The 17,825-nt window shown below is 40.5% G+C and overlaps 1 protein-coding gene across 1 annotated transcript in view; it reads left to right on the plus strand.

Annotated features, from left to right (window-relative positions):
* eml4 (EMAP like 4) overlaps positions 1 to 17,825 on the plus strand; it is a 32,292-nt gene that overhangs the window by 10,794 nt on the left and 3,673 nt on the right. Inside the window, exons 6-22 of the mRNA XM_076085381.1 lie at positions 1,210 to 1,235; positions 2,133 to 2,168; positions 3,778 to 3,901; positions 6,167 to 6,316; positions 6,602 to 6,671; positions 6,750 to 6,860; positions 8,842 to 8,937; positions 9,248 to 9,382; positions 10,382 to 10,517; positions 11,449 to 11,597; positions 11,974 to 12,099; positions 12,243 to 12,374; positions 12,954 to 13,021; positions 15,411 to 15,499; positions 15,616 to 15,713; positions 16,376 to 16,463; positions 16,764 to 16,862. Coding sequence (XP_075941496.1) covers positions 1,210 to 1,235; positions 2,133 to 2,168; positions 3,778 to 3,901; positions 6,167 to 6,316; positions 6,602 to 6,671; positions 6,750 to 6,860; positions 8,842 to 8,937; positions 9,248 to 9,382; positions 10,382 to 10,517; positions 11,449 to 11,597; positions 11,974 to 12,099; positions 12,243 to 12,374; positions 12,954 to 13,021; positions 15,411 to 15,499; positions 15,616 to 15,713; positions 16,376 to 16,463; positions 16,764 to 16,862 — 1,733 coding nt within the window. The remainder of the gene's footprint in view (positions 1 to 1,209; positions 1,236 to 2,132; positions 2,169 to 3,777; positions 3,902 to 6,166; positions 6,317 to 6,601; positions 6,672 to 6,749; positions 6,861 to 8,841; positions 8,938 to 9,247; positions 9,383 to 10,381; positions 10,518 to 11,448; positions 11,598 to 11,973; positions 12,100 to 12,242; positions 12,375 to 12,953; positions 13,022 to 15,410; positions 15,500 to 15,615; positions 15,714 to 16,375; positions 16,464 to 16,763; positions 16,863 to 17,825) is intronic.

Here is a 17,825-nt window from a genome sequence, read left to right on the forward strand (position 1 = left end):
TTATCGAGCCACTGTTGTTGCCGCAGGTGGTAACACGAGCAACTTACTCCATCACCTCAGCAGAAAACATGAGTTGGAATACCAAGAGTGTGATGACGGCCGTCAACCAGTAAGATTAGCGCGAGTGAAACAGTGAAGCTAAAGGGTCAGACATCGCTTGAAGAGGCATTAGCTCGAGGCTGCATATGACAAGAAAAGCAAGCGGTGGAGCGACATTACGAACACAATAAGGATCCAGCTCTGCAAGGACCTGGTCCCACTACAGACAGTCGAGAAAGACTCAGAGCAATGATTGGGACCAGTGGGACCAGGTCCTTGCACTGGATTCAAGGTACGTCTGACCGGGGCCGCAATACTTCAGCCAGACTGCTATCCCAACATTAGAGGAACAAACGAGCACCCCCTATAGTAAGCAAAGCCTTCATACATGAAGACATTAACATGTTTTATATTCTATGTACTCCTGACAGTGAGTGAGCCTCTATAAACATATAGAAAAACAATACCGTGATATACCGTGAAACCGGCAGAATCTTTAAAAATATCGTCAAACACATTTTTGGTCGTACCACCCAGCACTACTGTGTACACATCTATGTATTTTGTGTATACCTGCGATATAAAAATGCTAACACAGGCTTTGTGTGTTATTGTATTATCATCAGTGTGTAATTGTTACTCGATCATTCAGTTCATCAGACTGAACGTTATTGATCAGAAATTGTTTTGTATTGATTGTTAATTTATTTGATCAATAAGTTCACAACATGTAGACGGCAGAAGTGTTGATTGATTGGATGACAATAAAATAGACTCCCGCTAGATCAATAAATACATAAATAATAATAATATATTATAATAAATGTTCTGTGATGAACACTAAAAGAACACACTGTATATTTTATTAACAAGAAATAAATAGTGTAAATAAAACATTTACTGAAACACTATGAAATAATGAGTATCTTTAGTTTTATACTTCATTTAAATTAATACCTGCAGATATGAGAAGGCGTCATCACCACACTATGTTTATCTAAATCACATAAAGTCAATAAAATACTATTCTTTGTTATCGTCTTATATCTGCTTTTTGAATCTATTTGTGTGTTTCGGTGCACCAGTATGAAATAGTTTTACTGTTTATAAGTAAATCTTTAATCCTGAATCACAAACACAAAGTGAGATGTTTGATTCTTCTCGTTTCAGACACAAAGATCCGGTGATCAGTCAAGGTAAATGCATATTAATGTTAATACATTATTCATCATCATCATTATGTGTAATGATCAGCCTCTGAGACACTTTAGAATATTTCAGTCTGTCTGTCCTGTCGAGACTCTCAGAGGACACTATGTTGTCAACGTCGTCATGGTGACCGAAGTGAGACCAGTTTAGATTATTTGGTATTGAGGAAATGGCTCACCATGGTAACGGGGTAAATCACCATGGTAACCTGCTGCTACTGACTGGTCAGATCACTGAAAACATGAAAACATGGTTCACACCTTTAAAACGATGACACACATGAAGATGATGTAAGCTGCTTTTGAATTTCATAAAGTTTCCTGTCAGGATCTTAAGAGTTTAATCAATACTTCTACTCTTAATGATACTCGTATCTGTTTGGTTCTGGATCAATACTTTTACTCTTATTGATACTCGTATCTGTTTGGTTCTGCATCAATACTTACCTTACTTAGCCTCTTTACCCGTTTGTCTCCTGATAATAAATTTGATGCACCAATGAAAGAACTTGTCAATACTACGGTTGTATATCATTTATACATTAATGTTTTTACTCTTTTCACTCTAATTGTTATTCAGAATAATACAAAATAATAATTACTACTATTCTTCTCTCTGCATCACATTTTGAACAGCTTGTTTATACTCAATAATAAATAATAATAAATTTACCTCTATAGACGTACAGAACAATGACCACACTGGAGATTTTACAGTTCATTAGTTGTGACAATGTTTGAAACGAACACATGAACGTGCGTTAAATGAAACGGTTGATCAGCGTCATGGCTCCTCCTCTTGTTTGTGTTCTTGTTGTGTTGTTTGTGTTATTTATATTGTTGTTTGTGTTGTTGTTGAGTGACAATGTCTTTGTCTCAAACCAGCCAAAATGTCGACACGCGAGAAAAACAGCCAAGCTGGTAAGTCCTGAGGAGTCATCAGAGCAAGCTAACACGCTAACACGCTCACACACTAACAGCAGCTGAATAAGTGCTTCCTGTTTCTGCCGTTAGGGTTTCTGACCCGTTCTCACTCTCAATGCATCAAATACTTGTGTGAACCAACATACCATGTCCTCATTAGAGTGTGGAGGGTTCAAACAAACACAGGACTTTTGTCCTCACCTGTCCTTGACCTGCTTCACCTGTCTCTCACCTGTCCTTGACGTGCTTCACCTGTCTCTCACCTGTCCTTGACCTGCTTCACCTGTCTCTCACCTGTCCTTGACCTGCTTCACCTGTCTCTCACCTGTCCTTGACCTGCTTCACCTGTCTCTCACCTGTCCTTGACCTGCTTCACCTGTCTCTCACCTGTCTGTCTGACTGATGTTTGATTTGCTCCATGTTTTGTTTGAATGCTGTAACATATTTCTTTCGATATATAAAAATATAAATCTGTCATCAGTGGTCTGATCAGTAAAATATTGATCTTGTGTACAGAGCCCCTGTTTGAGAAGACTGTTCACAAACATTTTTTTAATGACACAGAATTGTTAGTATTGATCTTATGCTAACCAATAACATTAATCCTTTAAATACTGTTTACAAAGCAACCACAGAGAAAAAAAACAACCACAAAGATATCAAGACGACCACAGAGAAACACAAAACAACCACAAAGATATCAAGATGACCACAGAGAAACACAAAACAACCACAAAGATATCAAGACGACCACAGAGACACACAAAACAACCACAAAGAGACAAAATACAACCACAAAGATATCAAGACGACCACAAAGAGACAAAAAACAACCACAAAGATATCAAGACGACCACAGAGAAACACAAAACAACCACAAAGAGACAAAAAACAACCACAAAGATATCAAGACGACCACAGAGAAACACAAAACAACCACAAAGAGACAAAAAACAACCACAAAGATATCAAGACGACCACAGAGAAACACAAAACAACCACAAAGAGACAAAAAACAACCACAAAGATATCAAGACGACCACAGAGAAACAAAAAACAACCACAAAGATATCAAGACGACCACAGAGAAACACAAAACAACCACAAAGAGACACAAAACAACCACAAAGATATCAAGACGACCACAGAGAAACACAAAACAACCACAAAGATATCAAGGCGACCACAAAGAGAGAAAAAAACAACCGCAAAGATATCAAGACGACCACAAAGAGAAAAAAAAACAACCGCAAAGATTCAAAACAACCACAATGAGTGGCCACAGGGACATAATACGCCGCAAAGAAACAGAATGGCAACTTAGAGACGTACTACAACCACAGAGAGACGGAACGTGACCGTATTGTTTTTTTTAGTTATTTTGTATCTCTTTAAGTCTTGGGCTTGTTGTGTCACAATCTCTCCATGATATCAGCTGATTTGTCTTATATCTCTATCAGCCACAGAAGTCGGGTATCAATTAGCCTGTAAATTCACTCAATACTGAGTATTATTCTTATGTTTTTTTATAATACATTTATTTCCACATTGAATCTTTCTTCTCCAACATGTTTGCGTGTCTTTGTGTTTCTGTCTGCCGTTTCAGAGGGAAATCACATTAAGATGTTCATGCGTGGTCGACCGATCACCATGTTCATCCCTTCAGATGTGGAGAACTATGAAGATGTTCGGACAGAACTTCCTTCAGAAAGACTCAAGCTGGAATGGGTGTATCCTTCACTCTGCACACAGAAGGCGTTGTCACACAGTAGCATAAATAGAACTAAACATAATAAAAATGTATATTATTTAGTGCTGGGCAACGATTACAATTTTTAATCGCATGGATTTTTTGCGATTAATCTCATTGTTATGGCAAAGTTCAATAATGAATTCAAAAGTAGTGTATTGCGCACTTTTATTTTAAAAGTACTGCTATATGAACAAAAGGGCAAAACATTTGGTTTGTAAACACTTTAAACACATCAGGTTGTTGTTAACAGCAGTATTGTCTTTACACAGTAGCAGTTCTATCTCTTCACTATCTGTGCTCAGTGTGTGACTGTGTGTGAAACGTTCCACTGCTGTGCAACATGAATAACATGTTTCAGCACGTTTCATCTACATGTGTGTGTTGTGTCTTCATGACAGTCAGAGCATGTGAATGCAGCTCTACTGTTCATCAATATAATAATGCTGTAACTCAGAGGTGATGATGGTGACCCAGCGATCAAAGAACAAAGACACTTTACGCACAATTTAGGTGTATTTTCCCTTTTACTCACGAGATGCAGGTAGCATGTTTTATACTTAATGTGAATATAATTCAAACTTTGTTGGCATCTTATTCTGAAAACCGGATGTTCGTCTGAAGAAACCGGATGTTGTCTCACGTTAAACTTTCCGCTAACTGTCAAAGTCCTTCGCTCGCTCCCGATCCGTGCCGTTTGAATGCGTTTACCGTGAATTTCAGCATATAGGTGCACTAAAGTGTAAGTGTCTGCTGAGTTACATTACATTACATTACAGTCATTTAGCAGACGCTTTTATCCAAAGCGACTTACAATAAGTGTATTCAACATCAGTTTTCGAGAGAACTACTAGTCACCAGAAGTCAGAAGTGCATCTCCCCTCCTCAAACAAGCATCTAAGATCATAAACCAGAGCCAACGTACAGTGCAGAAACAAACGAATGCAATAAGTGCCACAAACTAATAAGTGCAATAAGCTAGTATGAATACAATAGATGCTAAGTAAATGCTAAGTGGAAGGCTCAGGGTAGGCCTTTTTGAAGAGGTGAGTCTTCAGCCTGATGAAAGATGGGCAGCGACTCTGCAGTCCTGACGTCAGTGGGGAGTTCATTCCACCACTGTGGGGCCAGGACAGGAAACAGCCGCGACCGGGTCAATCGGCCGCAGGGACCTCTGAGCGACGGGGCAACCAATGGCCCCGAGGCAGCAGAGCGAAGTGGTCGGGCGGGGGGGTAGGGCTTGACCATGGCCTGGAGATGGGAAGGAGCTGTTCCTTTCACTGCCCTGTAGGCTAGCACCAGAGTCTTAAACTGGATGCGAGCTCTTACAGGGAGCCAGTGTAAAGAACGGAGAAGGGAAGTTGTGTGGGAGAACTTTGAGCGATTGAACACTAGGCGAGCTGCAGCTTGACCACGGAGATCTGAGTGTCTGCTGACTTTACCGCAGCGATGTCCAGTAGTCTCCATTCCTCCACCGCTGCCAGTGAGCAACGGACTTTCAAAATTTAAAAAATTTAAAAATGCGTTAACGAGCTATAAAATAATTGTCGGTGTTAATTAATGAATGCGTTAACGCGATAATAATGCGTTAACTTGCCCAGCACTAATATTATTATAAGTTTGTATGTGAAGTTTAAAATCCTTAGTTGATCTTGAGTAAACCTTCAGTAGATCATTAGTAGATATTTATAAACCTTCAGTCGATCAAATAGTAAATCTCCAGCAGATCTTTAGTTGATCATAACTTAATTTTAAATAAACCTTCAGTAGATCATCAGTAGAGCTTTAGTAAAGCTTCTTTAGATTTTCAATAAACCTTCAGTAGATCATCAGTAGATCTTTAGTGACCTTCAGGAAATATTTACTAAGCTTCAGTAGATCTTAAGTAAAACTTTAGTAGATATTTACTAAGCTTCAGTAGATCTTAAGTAAAGCTTTAGTAAAGCTTCAGTAGATCTTAAGTAGATCTTAAGTAAAGCTTCATTAGGTCTTGAGTAAAGCTTCAATAGGTCTTGAGTAAAGCTTCAGTAGATCTTTACTAAGCTTCAGTAGCTCTTCAGTAAAGCTTTAGTAGCTCTTTAGTAAAGCTTCAGTATATTCTTAGTAAAGCTTCAGTCGATCTTTAGTGAAGCTTCAGTAGATCTTTTGTAGAGCTCAATAGATTTTTAGTGAGCTTCATTAGATCTTTTGTAGAGCTTCTCTAGATCTCCAGGTGCTTTCCAGGTGCTTCCTTGACTTCCTGCAGGTATGGTTACCGCGGCAGAGACTGCAGAGCAAACATTTACCTCCTTCCAACCGGAGAAATCGTTTACTTCATTGCGTCTGTCGTTGTTCTGTTTAACTACGAAGAACGAACTCAGAGACATTACCTCGGACACACTGACTGTGTGAAGTGGTGAGAAAAAGTGTGTGTGTGTGTGTGTGTGTGTGTGTGTGTGTGTGTGTGTGTGTGTGTGTGTGTGTGTGTGTGTGTGTGTGTGTGTGTGTGTGTGTGTGTGTGTGTGTGTGTGTGTGTGTGTGTGTGTGTGTGTGTGTGTGTGTGTGTGTGTGTGTGTGTGTGTGTGTGTGTGTGTGTGTGTGTGTGTGTGTGCGCGTGCGCGTGTGCGTGTGCGTGTGTGTGTGTGTGTGTGAATCGTATTGGCTGGTCTGTGGTTGGTGACATCACGTCTCTCTTCCTCAGTCTCGCCATCCATCCTGATAAGATCCGGATTGCTACCGGACAGATTGCAGGAGTGGACAAAGATGGACGGGTGAGGACAAACACAATTTTATATCTTATTAAAAATGCGACTAAAACTAAAGAGATGTTGACTCTCGTGTGTGTTCAGGCTCTGCAGCCTCACGTTCGTATCTGGGACAGCGTCAGTCTCTCCACTCTGCAGGTCGTCGGGTTGGGAACCTTCGAACGAGGCGTCGGCTCTCTGGCTTTCTCCAAAGCTGTGAGTGTCAGATCTTTGTTGTTCTGTTCATCACAAACATTCATTCACATTTAACCCATAAGATCTTTGTTCTGTTCGTCACAAACATTCACATTTAACCCATCAGGGCCCCGTTCCTCGTACGTGGTTCAATTAAGTCGATCAAATGTCCTATTAGCAGCTGAAATTAACCCGATGATTGAAGTCAGGCTATCTGGGTTTCTCCAAGGCTGATCCTCTCAAACAGTCTCGTTAATTCGAACCAGACGATTAGGATCAGGATAATTGCGCGTGCCCGTCCTACTTCAAAAGGGGGAAGCGTCGATCACCGAAACCATGATTTTCTAACAGTACAATGTTAAATAAAGTCAAAGAAAGAGCCTCTTTTTACTCCGCTGACGAGCAGGAGATGATCATGAACGCATATGAGGAATTCAAGACCATAATCACGGCAAAATCTAACACCTCCACCGCTGCGAGGGCTAGACAAGAAGCACGGCAAAATATCACAGACAAGTTAAATGCGTAAGTGTTGTAAATGTATCGGCTCATTTTAATGCCTCATCACCCCAATCAATCAGATGATATGTCTTTAAATGTGCCTGCTGGCAGTAGACTTAATGAATGCATCATCCAATGAGATCTATAGCGACAATAATGATCTCAACTCTTTCAGAATAAGTAATAAAAACAAGCCCAAAGAGCATCTAACTGATACTCATTAATATGAGGATATATGTACTGTATGCCCTCATGTATCATGTACTATATATGTGTATATACATGTATGTGTAGATTACCATATAGAACTAGCAGTTTGAATATGTGTGTGTGAATCTGTGTGTGGGCGGATCAGTGTGTGTGTGTGTGTGTTATTCATCATCAGACATTCAATCAACTGAAGCAGTGAAGATAAATAGTGTGTGATTCTCTCTGTTCTTATCATGAGTCCACCTTCATCATGTTCTACAGTAATGATATGCTGGTGTACTAATAACACTGTCATATCATTATGAGTGCTTTAACCCTCATGTATGCAACGCAGCCATCAAGAGGACATGGGAGCAAGTAAACACTAAGCACACACACATTACTCAGAATGGTGAGTCAGTACAATATGTGCCATGGTGATGTAATGAACACATCCATAAGTTTATTAAGCGCCAAATAAACTTTACCAACAGCACGGCATGCAGCGGCTTTCCCGATGTTCTCCGCATCGCCGACACTGTACAACAATGTACCACTCGCAGAACAGCTCAAGGCTGCATCCAGTGTGTGAGACATCAATGCTCGGCTGCAGCGTGTGGTGTTCAATGTATGCTCCAGAAGGTCTGTAAATAAATGATTCCTTGTGGGCAGAATGGATAGCGCTCGTATAGGAAGTCATCATGATGTGATAACGGATCTTGGCGATGTGGAAGAACTCTCTCCAAAACGCTAATCTAACTAATATCCTCCTTCATCAGTGGATCTCTGAGGAAGGGAGCTGTACATTAATACAATAGAGGCTTCTTAGTTTGCTCAGCTGCTTTTAATGGATCACCGTGTGTCTCACTTTACATGCATTTACGGAACTCCCGTATAACCCCCAGTATATGCGCAAGCGCATTAGACTACCGTATATGACAGGAGCTGCCATGTTTTCCGGGGGACTGGCAGCTTATCCAGCTACCTTCAGTTAGCCTGCGCTGGAGCAGGTTCAAGCTTATGGATGTGTTGGCATGGTGATTTTGCCAAACTTGCTTCGTGGAACCGAAAAGCCTGATCTATGTAATCTTATCCTGAAAAGTATCCGGCTAACTCAGTTAGCCACGTACGAGGAACGGGGCCCAGGTCTTTATTGTTCTGTTCATCACAAACATTCATTCACATTTAACCCATCATATCTTTATTGTTCTGTTCATCACAAACATTCATTCACATTTAACCCATCATATCTTTATTGTTCTGTTCATCACAAACATTCACATTTAAATGTCCACCTCCATCTCTCTGTCAGGACTCTGGTCAGCACCTGAGTGTTATTGATGACTGTAACGACCACATGTTGACAGTTTGGGATTGGCAGAAGAAGTCCAAGATTGCTGAGATCAAGGTGAACCCTCACTCTTTTATTACTGCATACTGTGTCATGTTATATGATATTATTTGTGTTTTTTATGTATACATATATATACATATTTTCCTGCATTGTAACACAGTTCGCTGTAAAACATATTCGTTTTTCTTCCCCTGAGCTGGTTCTGACAGGTCTCTGACAGGTCTCTGACAGGTCTCTTGACAGGTCTCTGACAGGTCTCTTGACAGGTCTCTTGAGTGGTCTCTGACTGGTCTCTGACTGGTCTCTGACTGGTCTCCGACAGGTCTCTGACAGGTCTGTTTCTGTTTTAACTGGTGTGTTTCAGACCACTAATGAGGTGGTCCTGGCCGTGGAGTTCCACCCTACAGACCCGAACACCATCGTCACCTGTGGCAAGTCCCACATTTTCTTCTGGACGTGGTCTGGGAACTTGCTGGCTCGTAAACAGGGAATCTTTGGGGTGAGGACATGTAATATTCTAATTTTCTGAGATACTGAATTTGGGATTTTCCTTAGTTGTCAGTTGTAATCATCAAAATTAAAAGAAATAAACATTTGAAATATATCAGTCTGTGTAATGAATGAATATAATAGACAAGTTTCACTTTTTGAATGGAATTAGTGAAATAAATCAACTTTTTGATGATATTCTAATTATATGACCAGCACCTGTGTGTGTGTGTGTGTGTGTGTATATATATATATATATATATATATATATATATATATATATATATATATATATATATATATATATATATATATATATATATATATATATATATATATATATATATATATATATATATATATATATATATATATATATATATATATATGGTATACTTTAACATGTTCATTCACACACATTCATTCACCGATTGAAAAGCCTTCGGGAGCATTTGGGCTTAAGTGTCTTGCCCAAGGACACATCAACAAGGACTAATAGCTGGGGATCGAACCACCGATCTTCTGATTGAAGGATGACCCAGCCACAATCGCCCCAATATAATTAAAGATCAAAAATGAAAGCTCAGCAGCTGGATCAGACGTTATCTTTATTATGTTCATTGGGTTAGGACCTCATCATATTGATTGTGATGGATCCGCCCCTTTATTGATCACTTTGATTTATTGATATCTGGAAGGACGGTAAAGCTGTTGTTGACTCTGACCTGAATGACTAAGAAACTTCATCTTACAGAAAAAATACATACTGGCGAGTTCATTCATGTCTCTAGTCCTGGTTTTACTCTGTATTCTAAGTCTGTAGTCCTGGTCTCCCTCTAGTACTGGGCTGTAGTCCTGGTCTTACTCTTTTGTCTGGGTCTGTAGTTCTGGTTTAACTCTGTAGGCCCAGTCTGTAATCCTGGTCTAACTCTGTAGTCCTGGGTTAACTCTCTATTCCCAGTCTTTAGTCCAGGTCTAACTCTAACCCTGTTTCCTGTCCTGTTTTAAGAAATACGAGAAGCCGAAGTTCGTTCAGTGTCTGGCGTTCCTTAGTACTGGAGATATCCTGACCGGAGACTCTGGAGGGGTCCTGCTGGTCTGGACCAGGAGCTCTGCTGAGACCCCCACTGGGAAGGGACCCAGAGGTGAGTATTTATTTAACTTTATTTAACTGGAATCCTCATTAGTACTACCAAGTTAGAAACTAGTCTTCCTCGGGTCTGTGCAAAATACTACAACACAATGTAAAAAACATGCAATTCAAAGTAAGAACAGGGAACAAAAAGCAAAAGAACAAAACAACCACGTCTAGAAAACAAGAGCTGTGATTGGTCAGAGACACCACATATAGATAATAGTATCACAGTGAATTAATCAATATAAACAGTATTTATCAGAAATCACATGAACATGGGACGTTATATAACTTTTATTATTTACCTTTAGTGTACATTTAGACACTTTACTGGAAGATTTTAACACTTTTTAAAATTGTTCCATCTCAGGTAAGAAACATTTGATATTTACACTAGAACGTGTTTCATTAACTAAAGATATCAGACAGACTCCTGTTGACTTTGTCTCAGATATAAACTCAATTCAACACTCCCAGTTTCAGTAATGGTTTTAGAGTTGTTAAACTGGTTTGAAGAGCAGCCATGCAAAGAATTAAACGTTGACTGCTGAAAGCTTCAATAACAGAAGAGATTCAGACCAAACATGTTAAAGTTCATGTTACACACAGTTAGACATTAAAGAGTTAAAGTAGGAAACAGACTCCGTATCAAATGGAGCAAAAGAAAAATGTCTTAAAGTCTTCAGCAGCAGGTTTGTTCAAACAGGAAGAGAAAGAAACCTGAATAAACAGGAAGTGTTTTGTGTGTATCTGCTGCTTCCTGCTGGTTGGAGCTGGAACTGCAACTCAAACAGAGAATCATTCAGCAGAGTCCTGAAACATGTGGACTAAATATTTAGATGAGCTTTTAGTTTCTGAATCATCACACACTCTTTATAAAGACTTCAGTTCATCTGTGTGTGTGTGTGTGTGTGTGTGCGTGTGCGTGCGTGCGCGTGCAGCGTTTCAGATCAGTCGTCAGGTGAAAGCTCATGAGGGCAGCGTGTTCTGTGTGTGTGAGATGAGGAGCGGCACTCTGCTGACCGGAGGAGGAAAAGACCGAAAAATCATCCTGTGGGACCACGAACTGAGAGCTGATCGAGACATCGAGGTCACACACACACTAAACCTTGTACTTCTATCTTTGTGAGGACACTCATTGACATAATGCATGCCCTTACCATAACCTTCACCATCACAACTTAAGCCTGACTCTAACGTGAACATTCAAACAGGTCTGTCCCAAAGTGAGAACCAGCCAAAATGTCCTCACTCTGAAGGTCTAAAACTTAAGTTGGTCCTCATAAGGATAGCTGTACTAGTAAACCGGTAACACACAAACACTGTCAGCTCTTTATTTGCTGCAATTTGTGTAAAAAATCCTAAATTTCAAGTTAAAACTTGATGATTAGAAGACTAAGATTAAAAACAGGAGTTACAAAATACGTATGTAGCCTGACTGAGGTCACATGACTGCTTGTATCCAGGTGCCGGATCAGTACGGAACCATCAGAGCCGTGTCTGAGGGGAAGGGGGGCGAGTTTCTGGTCGGGACGTCCCGTAACTTCATCCTCAGAGGAACCTTCAATGACGGCTTCCAGGTGGAGGTTCAGGTGAGACCGCTCTGATGTGTTCAGGGTCTTCAGTGCGTGTCGTGATGTGTTCAGGGTCTTCAGTGTGTGTCTGATGTGTTCAGGGTCTTCAGTGTGTGTCGTAATGTGTTCAGGGTCTTCAGTGTGTGTCGTGATGTGTTCAGGGTCACACAGATGAGCTGTGGGGTTTGGCCTCTCACCCGTCCAGAGGTTTGTTCCTGACGTGCGCTCAGGACCGGCTGGTGTTGGTCTGGAGCTCCGTGGACCACAGTCTCCAATGGAGCCGCACTCTGGAGGTAAGAGGACGATGAACGGATGAATGTGGGATGATGAACGGATGAATGTGGGACGATGGACGGATGATTGATGGACGGATGAATGCTGGACGATGGATGGGTGGATGGATGAATGATGGACGGATGAATGATGGACGGATGAATACGGGATGATGGATGGATGATTGATGGACGGATGAATATGGGACGATGGATGGATGAATGATGGACGGATGAATGATGGATGGATGATTGATGGACGGATGAATGCTGGATGGATGAATACGGGACAATGGATGGATGAATGATGGACGGATGAATACGGGACGATGGATGAATGATGGATGATGGATGAATACGGCACGATGGATGGATGATTGATGAATGCTGGACGGATGAATACGGGACGATGAATGATGGACGGATGAATACGGGACGATGGACGGATGAATGATGGACAGATGAATACGGGACGATGGATGAATGATGGACGGATGATGGATGGATGGATGATTGATGGACAGATGATTGATTGATGGACGGATGAATGATGGACGGATTAATGATGGACGGATGATTGACAGCTCTGTCTCTCCTCAGGAACACGGACACTGTGCAGACTTCCATCCCAGTGGAGCCGTGGTCGCCATAGGAACACACTCTGGAAAGTCAGTACAGATCATTTATATCTTTTTTTATATTGACCCACTTTTGAAAAATGAAAAACCACGAGGCCTCATTTCTAAATGAGGAGCTTATTTGTGTGTGAACCATCTTTACTGCCGTTAAAAATACGTTTTATCATTAGTGAAAATATGTTAAATAATTTATAAATGAGACAAAAAGAAATTGTGTTCATCAGTAAAACACAAAGGACGGCATCTGTTCATATTAGATTCAATGTTATAATAATATAGGATAATAATATTATTATGATAATATATATATATATATATATTATCATAATGTACTGTATATGTTATCATAATATATATATATATATCATAACATATATACAGTATATTATCAGACCAGTTGGACCATCATCATCTAACTGGTCTCTCTGTCTCATGATGGTCTAACTCAGACCTGGGCATTGTACGGCGGGACGTCAATGGGAAATTAGGAATAAAACGTAAATATTTGTACATCATGCACGGAATACAGCTGCATTGCTTTTATTTTGAAGGCGACTGCTGCTGTTTTTTATCTCAATTTACGTACGTTCGTGGATGTGTGCGAGCAGCAGCGTCACTGCAATCCCAATAATAGCAGTGTCGGCAGCCGGAATCAGTCCGTTGTATTTGGCCTGATTCTGGCGCGTAATTCATCCCAAATCTCAGCCGAGTCGGCAACCGGACTCTGCCCGACGTGTTTCTTCCGGCATGCCGAGCTTATGCCGGAGCTGGGCCAGGTCATTTTGGCAACCTGGGATGTGTTGGCGATGCAGAGCGGACACGGACATCTGAGGCTTTGCTAGCTAACCTGCTAAATCAACATGAGCAGAAGATGTTGGTTCTCTTTGGATCTACCTACATATGTGAACAAACATTCTCCGTGATGAAGTTGAACAAATCCAGATCCAGATCCTCTCTCACTGACGATCACCTGTCAGCTGTCCTTCACATATCACCTCACACATTCAACCTGACTTCAGAACACTCGTTCACTGAACTGAAATACAGAAAATGAGGTCATTGGACTACAAACAATAGTAATAAAAGTACTAATTTATCAGAAACATGATTCCTCTCAGTGTTTTACTATTATATATGGATATTACAAATGTATATTTGTTTGGATCATTATTTCTGCTGCAGATGTTTCAGGTCGAGCTCATTTTAACTTCTTTATAGTCTGTTCAGTTTGGGTAGTTAGGAAAGGTTTGAAAAATTATATATAACTAAAGCTGCCAGACAAATGTAGTGGAGTAAAAAGTACACCTCCCTCTGAGACGTAGTGGAGTGGAAGTACAAAGTTGAATAAAATAGAAATACTCAAGTAAAGTATGTGAAAGTATGTTGAATTTGTACATAAGTACAATACTTAAGCAAATGTACTTAGTTGCATTCCACCACTGATCATAATATTTACTCTTACCACTCACAGCTTATCAAAACCATACAATGTACTGCTTTTTATAAAGAGGTGGAATAATCAGGAAAAAAGAATTGCCCACCCCTGGTCTAACTGGTCTCTCTGTCTGATGATGGTCTAACTGGTCTCTCTGCCTAATGATGGTCTAACTCAGGGGTGTCAAACTCATCTTCACTCTGGGCCACATCAGCATCACGGTTTCCCTGAAAGGGCCGGTTGTAACTGTAAGACTGTGTAAATGTAACTACTCCTAACATATTGGTAAATAACTGTCTCTGCATTTGATTATTGTTTATTCAAGTGTAAAAATATTGTACATGCAGTTATATAAATGTAAAAATATATTCCAGCACATTTCTGTTATTATAACTTAAATCCTTTTAATTTAGGGTTAAGAAACCCACATTACTCTATCAAAGATCAAACTATTAAAGAAAATAGCAAAGACAAATATCAAACACAAGTTATTACAATAACTTTGTTCAAAGCTTAAAATCCTTTCACGGGTGCGTTTGCACAATCCCACGTGAAGTATTTCATGTGTTTTAAAGCCACGTTTAAAGTAGTCTTCAATGGATTCACAATACATTTCCATTTCAAGTGTACAGTAACCAGCCAAAGAGCTGCTTCTGTGACTGTGTTAAGTATCTCATCATTTTGACTTTCTATCTCATAACTTCGACTTTCTATCTCATAACTTCGACTTTCTATCTCATAGTTATGACTTTCTATCTCATAACTTCGACTTTCTATCTCATAATTTCGACTATGGGGATATTTTTATTATCAAGTCTAACTTTAAATTATTATTAATTTTTATTTTATTTTATTTTTTTAAATCTGACGGATTCGCGGGCCACATAAAATGACGTGGCCGGGCCGTATGTTTGACACCCCTGGTCTAACTGGTGTAACTGGTCTCTCTGCCTCTCAATTGTCTAACTGGTCTTTCTGTCTCAGGTGGTACGTTCTGGATGCACAGACCACCGACCTAGTTGCGATCCACACTGACGGGAATGAGCAGCTGTCATTGATGCGTTTCTCTGTCGGTGGGTGAAGTCCTACGAAATCATCCTGTTTACAAACCAGCTAGACTGTTTCCATGACAACATTATAAGAGGACTGAACTACATGACCCAGAATGCTCCTCTCTCTGTGTCTGTAGATGGCAGTCTGTTGGCTGTTGGATCTCATGATAACTTTATTTACCTCTACACCGTCTCAGAGAAAGGACGCAAGTACAGCCGCTACGGGAAGTGCACGGTAAGAGTGCTAGTTGTTTTTCTTTGTTTTCATTTCTTGCTCATTTCATGTTTTATATCCAGCAGCAGAAGGCGACATGCTTGACTCAGTGGCTGTTAGTTCTGTTAGCTCTGATAACTCTGTTAGCTCTGTTAACTCTGTTAACTCTGTTAGCACTTTTAGCTCTGTTAGTTCTGTTAGGATGTTGCCGTTACTTGCGCTGTTCATACTGTATAACTCCATTATAACAAGCTGTTCCTCTTGACTGAAGTAGACGGCTGCGATTGGTCCATTTAGTTAGGTCGAAGAGTCAAAGGACACCAAACATCCCGGTTTTGAGAACTTTCACAGAGCCTGAAGAAGAAAATCTGGTGAACAAAGATTGATGGACACCATTGTAGTACCAGTGATCTCCTTGGGCCTTTAGGTTTTGTCCAGTCAGCGTGATGCGGTAGCTGAGTAAAGATGGAGGATTTACTCCTCTTCACACGGCCCACAACCTTCACCAGGAGGGTTGGGTCTAGTGCTCTGAACATTCAGACAGGTGATTTAGAGAATAAAGTTCACACAGGTGAGATTATCTTATCTAATAGAGAACTACAGATACCAGAATTCACTGGTGCTGAGACAGATATTCAGTGTGTGTTCAGGTGTGTTCATGAGTTACCTGAATGTTTCCACAGGGACATTCCAGCTACATCACACACCTGGACTGGTCACCTGACAACAACTTCATCATGTCCAACTCTGGAGACTATGAGATCCTCTATTGTGAGTACTGTGATACCTTATTAGGCGACGGTGGGTCAGTGGGAGAGCAGGGTCATCCTTCAATCAGAGCATCGGCGGTTCAATCCCCGGCTCTGCTGGTCCATGTCGATGTGTCCTTGGACAAAACATCCAAGGTAGCTCCTCCCATCAGGGTGTGAATGGGTGAATGATGTCATGTTAAAGAGCTTTGAGTGGTCAGAAGACTAGAAAAGAGAAAACACAAGTACAGTCCATTTACCTTATTACTGTAGTACTGTGTAGTTGTAGAAATGTTGTGTAGTCACAGTTGTTTGTTTTCAGGGGACGTTCCAAACGGTTGCAAACTGATCAGAAATCGTTCTGAGTGTAAAGACATCGACTGGGCGACCTACACCTGCGTACTGGGATACCACGTGTTCGGTTAGTACACCTGCAGCACACCCAGTACACTTAGAACACCTGTACACCTGTGCACCTACTACACCTACTACACTTAGTACACCTACTACACTTAGTACACCTACTACAATTAGTACACCTACTACAATTAGTACATCTACTACACTTAGTACACCTGTGCACCTACTACACTTAGTACACCTACTACACTTAGTGCACCTACTACACTTAGTGCACCTACTACACTTAGTACAACTACTACAATTAATACACCTACTACACTTAGTACACCTACTACACTTAGTACACCTGTGCACATACTACACTTAGTGCACCTACTACACTTAGTACACTTAGTGCACCTACTACACTTAGTACAACTACTACACTTAGTGCACCTACTACACTTAGTACACCTGTGCACATACTACACTTGGTGCACCTACTACACTGAGTACAACTACTACACTTAGTGCACCTACTACACTTAGTGCACCTACTACACTTAGTGCACCTACTACACTTAGTACACCTACTACACTTAGTACACCTACTACACTTAGTACACCTGTGCACCTACTACACTTAGTACAACTACTACACGTAGTACAACTACTACAATTAGTACAACTACTACAATTAATACACCTACTACACTTAGTACACTTGTGCACCTACTACACTTAGTACAACTACTACAATTAATACACCTACTACACTTAGTACACCTGTGCACATACTACACTTAGTGCACCTACTACACTTAGTGCACCTACTACACTTAGTACAACTACTACAATTAATACACCTACTACACTTAGTACACCTGTGCACATACTACACTTAGTGCACCTACTACACTTAGTGCACCTACTACACTTAGTGCACCTACTACACTTAGTGCACCTACTACACTTAGTGCACCTACTACACTTAGTACAACTACTACAATTAATACACCTACTACACTTAGTACACCTGTGC

The sequence above is a fragment of the Anarhichas minor genome, unplaced genomic scaffold, assembly GCF_050575085.1.
Source record: "Anarhichas minor isolate MPS153535 unplaced genomic scaffold, ASM5057508v1 ptg000154l, whole genome shotgun sequence".
Taxonomy (NCBI): domain Eukaryota; kingdom Metazoa; phylum Chordata; class Actinopteri; order Perciformes; family Anarhichadidae; genus Anarhichas; species Anarhichas minor.